General features: G+C 43.6%; 2 protein-coding genes across 3 annotated transcripts in view; both read left to right on the top strand.

The window, feature by feature from the left end:
* Positions 1-1,058: 1,058 nt before the first annotated feature.
* On the top strand, positions 1,059-4,127 carry LOC102011826 (60S ribosomal protein L17). The gene is made up of 6 exons (XM_013510590.1): positions 1,059-1,163; positions 1,249-1,289; positions 1,699-1,833; positions 2,077-2,175; positions 3,345-3,536; positions 4,008-4,127. Exons 1-6 carry the CDS (start codon positions 1,124-1,126, stop codon positions 4,053-4,055), a joined length of 555 nt encoding a protein of 184 aa, XP_013366044.1. The 5' UTR covers positions 1,059-1,123; the 3' UTR covers positions 4,056-4,127.
* Positions 4,128-5,671: 1,544 nt separating this feature from the next.
* The window catches only part of LOC102012143 (chromosome unknown open reading frame, human C18orf32), a 4,457-nt gene continuing 1,102 nt past the window's right edge, over positions 5,672-9,026 (top strand). The window contains exons 1-3 of one of the 2 annotated variants that reach the window (XM_005372909.2): positions 5,672-5,903; positions 6,209-6,332; positions 8,348-8,538. In XM_005372909.2, the coding sequence (XP_005372966.1) occupies positions 8,374-8,538 (165 nt within the window). In that variant the 5' untranslated portion in view covers positions 5,672-5,903; positions 6,209-6,332; positions 8,348-8,373. The remainder of the gene's footprint in view (positions 5,904-6,208; positions 6,333-8,347; positions 8,539-9,026) is intronic. The other variant, XM_005372908.2, reaches the window with a different exon arrangement.

Raw genomic sequence — 9,026 nt, 5'->3', positions numbered from 1 at the left:
AACTGTAAAGTTAAAATTTAAATTTAGAAATAAAGTGTTTTCATATCTAGTAATACGTGATCTTGCCCTAGAATTACAGCCTGTTCTCAACTGACTGATATTTAGAAACCATAACTATTTCTCAATATGAAAAGAGATTTTTGAGACAGTGCGTAAGAAGGAATTTAGTTTGTAGATCATCTTATGATATATTTCACACTCCCTTGATTCCGCACCGCTGGCTTTCCTTAGATCTCGTTTCTTCGTTTTGAAATCTCGCGAGAGGTCGAGTTCTCATGAACTCTCCCATGAACCACCGCTCTTCCTCTTCCTGTAAGCGGCCTGAGGTGAGTGCTGTAGAGGTATCTTGCTCCGTGTGTGTAATCCTCCGGTCATCTCCGCCATCCTGGCTTTATGGGCAGCGGTATCAAGTCCGCCGGGAGGGGAACTCTTACAGCTCCGATTCATCGCTGGAAGAGGTGTCCGCTTGTGCGGAGGGAGGTGGCGGAGCGTCCGCCTTACTGCACAGGGGTCGGCCGGTTTCTGCGGCCTACGGAGGAGTGGGATGAGCGGGCGTGGGGGAGACTGCTGGTCCGCTGGTGTGGGCACGGGTAGCCTGCGGTCCGTCTCGCCTCTGTGGAGGTCCGGTGCCCCGCGGTGAGTAGCAGTCAGGCAGTGGTGCGTTTGTGACCGACGCGCAAAGAGGAAAGAAAGTTGGGTGCAGGCTGCAGCCCTGTCGGCAGAGGGCCGCACGCGGGACTCCTTGGCGTGGGTGGCCGGCCGCGTCTGGGAGGCTGCGGGGTGAGGGGGCTTCTGCACCGATCGCAAGGCTGGCCTTGGACTTGGCCGTGCGCGCGCGTCACGCTACACCCGGAAGAGCTGGGCTTGGATTGGAATTGTCGGAGGGGAGCGGAGAGGGCTGGTGCGACGCGTGTCGCTAGTAGTTGGTGCTCCCCTTACTGGGCTATCCAGAGGGGAGGGAAGCGTGGCTGCGATGATGGCGTTTCTTAGGACACCTTTGGATTAAAAATGAAAACAACTATTGTCTGAGCAGCCCTCGCATCAGTGCTTAATGAAATTGCGTTAGTTAGTGCAAGTACCTGTTACTGACAGAATGCTGCTGCCTTCCAGGTGACCTGCGAAAATGGTTCGCTACTCTCTCGACCCAGAAAACCCCACAAAATGTGAGTGAGTAGAACATAACTCTGTTTTTCCTATTTTGGGGTGAATATACAATCCAAAATTAACAAAAACATTTTTATTTTCTAGCATGCAAATCCAGGGGCTCAAATCTTCGTGTTCACTTTAAGGTATGGAAATTATGACTAAGATCTAAAGAAGTTTTATGTGTACTACTGATAGTTTTTGCCTTAAAAAGGTAGCTGCAGTGATGCCTTTCTTAGGACACCTTTGGATTTACCATGAAAATTAATAAATTCTGAGCAGCTACCTTCGATGCTACCTTACTACCATCAGGGCATAATGAGCACTTTGATTTAGAATTTGAGGAAGTAAAACTACCAAAAACTACTTGAAAGCAGTGTGCAGGTCAGGGACACGAAATTATAAATAAAAAGTGTTGGAATGTAAAAATATTTTACTGTGAATAGACTTAACAGTTCGGTTTAATTTTCCTTAGCTTCAGAGTCCCGGTCTCAATGTTTGCTGAAAAAACTAATGCTTTCACATGGTTAACTGAAACTTTCATTACTCATTTAGAATACTCGTGAAACTGCCCAGGCCATCAAGGGTATGCATATCAGAAAGGCCACCAAGTATCTAAAAGATGTCACATTAAAGAAGCAGTGTGTGCCATTCAGGCGTTACAATGGTGGCGTCGGTAGGTGTGCCCAGGTGAGAATTGTTGGTTGATATTTGAAAAGGCAAAAAGGTGAATGGGTGGTATAGTGGGTAAGTTCTGCCTTTATTAAGTGCTTTCTGGTTGCTGTGATGACGAACTTAGGACACCTTTGGATTAACCGTGAAATAAACGATATTCTGAGCAACCATGATGTTGGACAAAATAAATTGTTCTTTCCTTATATGTTTATATAAACCAAGGAAAATGTCTAATTGCTTTCCTTTATTTTCTTTTAGGCCAAACAGTGGGGCTGGACACAGGGTCGATGGCCAAAAAAAAGTGCTGAATTTTTGCTGCACATGCTTAAAAATGCAGAGAGTAATGCTGAACTTAAGGTATCCAAATCCTCAATATCCCTGTGTACTTGCAGTTTAGATGATTGTTTCACCTTCATGTCCTTGGTTGTCTTGGTTCTCAGCAAGTAAATCTCATGCCAAAATTGTGTCTAAAATCTTTTAATAAGTAAGCCTGACCTTTTATTCTCAATGCTTATAAGGTATATTTCCTAGGCTGAGGGTGTGTGATAGAGCATTAGGCCCACCAGCCTTCAGGGACATAAACCAGTATTTTACCAAATGCCTATAACTTTCCTGTGCTGTGGACCTTTTGGTAATACGGTTGTCAAAGTGATTGCCTTACTGGTTAATGTGATTTGTTGCCTACATTTGTAAGGAAAAGAAATGGTAAATTTCAGATAAAGGAGTTAATAGTGATAGTTGACAGAGCACAAGTTTCTCTGTTATCCTTTACCCTTTTGCATCTGAGAGTCCAGTTGAGTACTAGAATTACATTATGAAGGCTTAGGAATTGGGTCTACCTTATCTTACACCTCTCACTCTATTTTGATAACCTTTAGAGTCAGTTCACTCAAAAACATGCAGAGCCTGGCATGGTGGCACACAGCTGCAGTTGCTGAAGTAGGAGGATAGTGAATTCAAAGCCAGCTTGCAACATAATAAGACCCTGTGTCTAAAAAATAAAACATGTGTTTAAACCCTGGTGCAATGGTACCCACCTGTAATCTTTACTACTTGAGAGGTTGAACCAGGCAGATTGCCAGTTTGAAGCCAGCTTGTGCAATTAGGCAAGACGAACTCAAAATTAAAAGGGCCAGGGTGCAGCTCAGTCCTAAAGCTTTTGTCAAGTATACATGAGGTCCTGAATTCAATCCTCAATACTGCAGTGAAAAAAAAACCTCACTTTGTTTGCTTGTTTTTGAGCCAGGGTCTTGCTATGTAGTTCGGCCTATCGTTAAACTCATTGTACGGCCCAGAAAAGAACTCAAAGTAATCCTCCACCAGCTTCCCAAATGCTGGATTGCAGGTGTGCGCTACCGTGTCTGGCTTTAAAAGTTACATGACTCGGGTGCTAATTTCATTAAAGCAAGGGCTTGAGGCATGGTTGAGAATCAGTATTTGCCAGTGGTAGTTTGTGGTGCTAAAAGTTACTACCTGATTTTCCTGCTGGTTTTTTGTTGTTTTACCTGGTTTTTGTCTTTTCCTAGGGTTTAGATGTAGATTCCCTGGTCATTGAACATATCCAGGTGAACAAAGCACCCAAGATGCGCCGCCGTACTTACAGAGCTCATGGCCGGATTAACCCATACATGAGCTCCCCCTGCCATATTGAGATGATCCTTACTGAAAAAGAACAAATTGTTCCTAAACCAGAGGAGGAAGTTGCACAGAAGAAAAAGGTAATAAACAACTTAGTACCTCAGTTTCATTTGTATGGAATACTATAAATATTTGGTTGCTGTGATGACTATCTTAGGACACCTTTGGAATCACTGTGAAAGGAAACTGTTCTGAGCAACCCTTTCCCTGCCCCCCCCCCTTTTTTTTTTTACTTTGGTGACCCTAATTTGTTTCTTGACTAGTAATAATATATAGTAACTGTATTTGACAACAGTTAGCTACATCACTTTATAGAGTGCTGCTCTTATTTTTAGCAAACGATCATGTTCAGCTCTTTAAGCCACAAAATCACCTGGGGATGATTCTGTAGTTCTCTCTTCACAACCTCTGTTAAATATTATCCTCCTAACTTCTTAAATAGTATCCTCTCCTTGCTCTTCTTGGGCCTTTAGTCTTCAGCAAGTCCTCCCCAAGATATGTTGTGCGTTTCTCCTAGAGATTTAATGGTTCTGTGTTCTTTCTTTCTGCAGATATCCCAGAAGAAACTGAAGAAACAAAAACTTATGGCACGGGAATAAATTAAGCATAAAATAAATGCAAATAAAAGTAATGTTTGCCATTATTAGTAAACATTTTAGATGTCCTAATAAGATGGATCAACTGGGTTTAATTTTGACTCAAACGTGATCGTTTGTTGTGGGTTTACTTTTTGAGGTGGGATATTGCCTAGCCAGTGGTAGCAAACCATTTAGAGCTTTCAGTGATAACAGACAACCTTGCTGCAGCATGCATGCAATAGGTTCACAAGTGGTAGGCTCACAAAACTGGGCTTGAGCCAGTGTGCTTCAGCCTCCCAAAAAGTAATTAGAGCATAGGGGAATTCCTGAAACTGATTGTGGTTTAATATCTTGACCAAGGTGTAGAACACACTCATTTAAAATGCAGTAAGACTGGGTGCAGTAGCATGTGTCTGTTGTCCTAGCACTGGGCAGCCTGAGGCAGGAAGACCTCCGAGTTTGAGGCTAGACAGAACTACATAGTGAAGCCTTGTGCCAAAACCCAAAAAAGCAGGTTTCACAGCTTAATACAGTTAAGCATCCTGTCACTACAATCCCTTGTAGAGTATTTTCCTTGTCCCATAAAGGAAGTTTGGAGTAGTTAGGTGTTGCACACCACTGCCATCCACACTGGGAATTGAATCCAGGACTTTTGCACTGAGCTGCATGTCTCACTAAATTACCTGGACAGATTTGCACTCCTACTGAAATCTAGAGTGCAGGAATTAGGTAGATATGCCAATACCATGCTTGCTCCATGGATGGGTGTGTTACTACATGATTCTGATGTAAAACTTCGTAGATTTTGTAAGCATGATTTTCATTTATATTTTTCAAAAATGGAATTGGTGCCTGTGATCCCAGCGCTCTGGGAGACTTAAGTTAGAACCCAGACCATCTCAAGGGGCTGAGGATGTAGCTAGCTGTGAAGGTCCTGGGTTCAATACCCAGTATAGAAGGTGAATGCTGTGATTAGTAGCGTTTGAGGTGGTGTCACACATTTTTGAAGAGGCCCCGCAATGTTGTGCCGTATCAGAGGTGCAGATTAGTTACTTGTGCAGGTGATATCCTGGTGGTAGTTTGGTACAGGGATTGAGTCTAAGCTCTGTACAAGGGAGCAAGCCAATCCCCAGGCCTTTAAAAGGAGGTCTCAGTAAATTCTCAGGGGAGGGCTCCTATTGACAACTTTTACGCTGGTGCTAGAGACTGCAAACACAACATCCCACATGTTCAGGATGCGCTGTATTCAGGTTTAAAGTTGACCCTAAATCCCCCTGTCCTTGAATAAGATACAGTGCTTAAACTGTCTTATCAAATAGCCAAACCACGACTGCGTATGCATTTGGGCCGTGAAACCTTTCCGGTGGGTGTTGGGCCACTGACATGGGTCATTCTCAGTGTTTTCCTTTTTGTCCTGTATTCGGGGATAAGGTCTAGCTCAGTTTTTTTCGGAGCTCTGACTGCTCTACCCGCTGCCAGCACCAGCCCCGCCTAAGTGTCAACATTACGATCTATACGTCCTCGTGCTGACGTAGCACGCCTTTGTCGGCCCCTGCGAAGGTGCCCATTGGCTGAGCGGAGTAAACGCGCGTTTGTCGGCCCCTGCGACGTGCCTATTGGCTGGATAGCCGCTCGCCCCTCCCGCCGGAAGTGCGGCGTTTGCCTTCTGGGCTTTGTGGTAGTGGTTGAACCCGGCTGCTGTTGGAAGGTTCGTGCGAGTTCGGCCCGGTTGAGCTCAGTCCTCTGCGCTTCCGAGTGGATCGACAGGCTCCAGCGCGCCGTGGACACGCAGTCCCGGGCCGGTGCGCGACTCTTCTGGCTGCTCAGCTTTGCGGCGCCCCTAGCTCAAAACACCGAGCCAGACTCACGGTATAACCCGCTCCCTCGCGTGCCCCGCCATCCGGCCTCCCCAGTCCGTGCCGCGGGCCGTTCTCCGCTCTGCCCCTCTCGGTTCCTCCGCCCCGCCTCTCTGTGTTTCCTGTTGGCATCACTCCACCTCCGTGATCCTCGCGGTTGGCCCTGCCTGTGCCCTCCCTCCTTTCCTGTCTCCTTTGACTTAGCCTGAGACTAAGTCGAGTGAAAGGGGATTCCTCCGCAGTGGTTTAATCCATTTTGCTCACTTTGTTTGCTTGGAGAGTAGTCAAAATGATGACTTTTTCTGCGCCACCTTCTAGGCTTTTCTAAACCGCTGTCCATGTGTAACAAAACGTCGAAAAGACTTTTATGAGGATAAGGAGATAAATACAAATAGCTTCCTTCTGAACGGAGCTAAAGTTTTACGAAAGCCATAATTGTGACGTAAGTGATTAGTACTATTTGTTTTTGAGAATTTATTCACATGGTGAGAACTTATTTAAGACATCACCTACAAAGGTAAAAATGAATTCTTTTTTTTTATTTTTTTTTATTTTTTTTTTTTTATTTTTTGTCATTTTGAGACAGAGTCTCGCTATGCAGTTCAGGCTAGGCTTGAGCTCTCAACGATCCTCCTGCCTCAGCCTCCCAAGTGCTGGGATTACAGGCGTGCGCCACCACGCCCAGCCAAAAATAAATTTTTATGATGAACTGCCAGTCACCAGTTTAACCATGCTGGTAGAATTTCCCTCTGTCCTAAAAGAGGTTAATTGATTTTGAAAGTTTGGTAAAAGAATTATGGCCATTGTGGGTTTTGGAGGAAGAAAAGGCAAGAGTTTAGAGCTAGGGAACGAGAACTAGGAATTCTGGTCTTAGTCAACTCTTTTAACCTCTTTGTAAAAGTTGGACAGATCACGACTGTTGCATCTTTTTATATTCCTTTTTAAAGTAACGGTATGTGAGGACACTGAGCTTTGTATTCACACATCCCAACCCATACTGCGTTCCTGAGATGGGATACGATCTAACTTTAAAACTTAAGGGGAATTAAAGTGCAGTCTGATTAAATAATTTGCCCAGACACCATGTAGAAAGCGGTGAAGCAGGTCTGAAGTCCAGGCAGTTGCAGTGGAATCTGCTTAACTACTAAACCGTGGTGCCTGTAAGAGGGTGCGCCAAGACTGACCAGATCACCTCTAAAGTCTGTAGATCAGATTCTAAATATCTGTGGCCAAAAATAATTCCTTGAAAGATGCTAAAAATCACTGCTCATTTGGCTTATTGCACTCAGAGGCTATGTTCTTTAAGACAGATTGTTTTGTTACATTCTTAATTTTTTATTTTAATATTTTGGAAATCAAAATCAGCCTGGCATGGTGGTGCGTGCTTGTAATCCCAGCATTCAGGAGGCCAAGGCAGGACAATCATGGTGAGTTTGAGGTCAGCCTGAGCTACGTAGTTGAGTTAAAGGCTAGCCTGCAATTCATAGTGAGACCCTGTTTCAAAAAAACAAAAATATAAAAACAAATTTTAACATCTTGAATTAGACTTCACATGCTGTTCTGAAGCTTGTTTTTTAAAGCTGGGCATGCTCCTCCTGCCTTCCTGGATGTTGAAGCTAGGGCCTTGCACCTGCTTAGCAAGTGCTGTAGCACAGAGCTGTGTATCTCCAGGACTTTTTATTTTGAGTAAGAGTCTTGCTAAATTGGCTATACTTGCCTCCACTGGAGTCCTTCCACCTGAGTTTCCCAGAGTGCTAGGATTTCAGGTGTGCCACTACACACAGCTTTGAGTAAAATTTTCTAACACACAGCACATCTTAAATTATGTCCTTATAAAGAAAAAGAGGTCTGTGGATGTAGCTCAGTGGAAGACCACTGCGTGTGCATCGCCCTAGTTCAAGCTCCAGCTCAGGAAAAAGGAGGAAGGGAGAGAAAAAACAAAGTGTATCAAAGGAGAGTTGTTGCCTGGGAAAAGCCAGTTGATTTTTACCTTACAAATCTTCCAAAGTGGTATCTTGGTAAGTTTCATACTACAGAATGTCTTTAGCCTTCCAAGATTTGGCTAATTGATATTGTCAGATCTTGAAGCTTAGAAATTGGGAGTTAATTCACCCTAAGTGCTCTCTATATTTAAAAGGAATGTAAGTCATAATGTGTTGTGCCTCCCTTTCTTTACCTGTAATTGGAGAGAGCAAGAGTACTCAGCCACCCTGTTTTGTTTTTCTGTAGGTTAAATGAGTTAGTTGTGTTCAGGAGCAGTGATTGGAAAGTTCATAAACTCGCATCTCACCATTCATGTCTACCACCTGTCATTCCCATACCTTGCCAATTTTTAATATATTTTTAACAAATAATGCTTGAAATTTTTTTCTTCATTGTAGATTTGCTACCTTAAGTTAGGTAAAATCCTTCTGTCACTAATCTAAGGTAAACTGATTTTTCCTTCATATGTATCAGCGGCTTAGGACCTCAAGCCTGTGACAATGGTGTGCATTCCCTGCATAGTCATTCCAGTTCTGCTGTGGATCTACAAAAAATTCCTGGAGCCATACATATACCCTCTGATTTCACCTTTTGTTAGTCGTATATGGCCTGGGAAAGCTGTACAGGAATCCAGTGATAAAAATAAAAGCCAAGTAGACTGTAAGGTAAGAATTTCCAGATGCCTTTTTTTTTCTTTTTTCGTCTTTTTGAGACAGGGTCTCACTATGCAGTTCAGGCTGGCCTTGAGCTCACTTTGTAGCCCAGGCTGGCCTCAACTCACAATGATCCTCCTACCTCAGCCTCGAAAGTGCTGGGATTACAGATGTGAGCCACCACGCCCGCCAGATGCCTTAAATAAGGTGAAGGGGTGGTACTTGAGTAACACTTGGTTTTTAGAAAGACAAGTTTTTAGAACACGAAGCTTCAATAATTGGTCTCAATTCATCAGTAACCTTTGGGTTAACCTAAGGTTTTCAACCAAGTCTCTGATGAATGCATTTGTCCCTTGTCTTATGACCAAAACAGATTGAAGTTTTTTTAAGAATAGGTAGATAACTATTGTCTTTAGCATTGGTGATTGTTGGGTTCAACTTTGTGTTCCACTGTGCTTGTTTAATCAACCTACATGTTTCTGGAACAGAATTGTTTGTTT

The sequence above is a fragment of the Chinchilla lanigera genome, unplaced genomic scaffold, assembly GCF_000276665.1.
Source record: "Chinchilla lanigera isolate Chin_1 unplaced genomic scaffold, ChiLan1.0 scaffold00001, whole genome shotgun sequence".
Lineage (NCBI taxonomy): Eukaryota > Metazoa > Chordata > Mammalia > Rodentia > Chinchillidae > Chinchilla > Chinchilla lanigera.
The sequence above is the reverse complement of the archived record's forward strand: the minus strand, read 5'-3'. Positions and strand labels throughout refer to the sequence as shown.

Coding starts and splice junctions, on each gene's coding strand:
- LOC102011826 (XM_013510590.1), top strand. CDS start 1,124: ATGGTTCGCTACTCTCTCGACCCAGAAAACCCCACAAAAT. Junction 1,834..2,076: donor GCGTCGGTAGGTGTGCCCAG/GTGAGAATTGTT, acceptor ATTTTCTTTTAG/GCCAAACAGTGGGGCTGGAC. Junction 3,537..4,007: donor AAGTTGCACAGAAGAAAAAG/GTAATAAACAAC, acceptor TTCTTTCTGCAG/ATATCCCAGAAGAAACTGAA.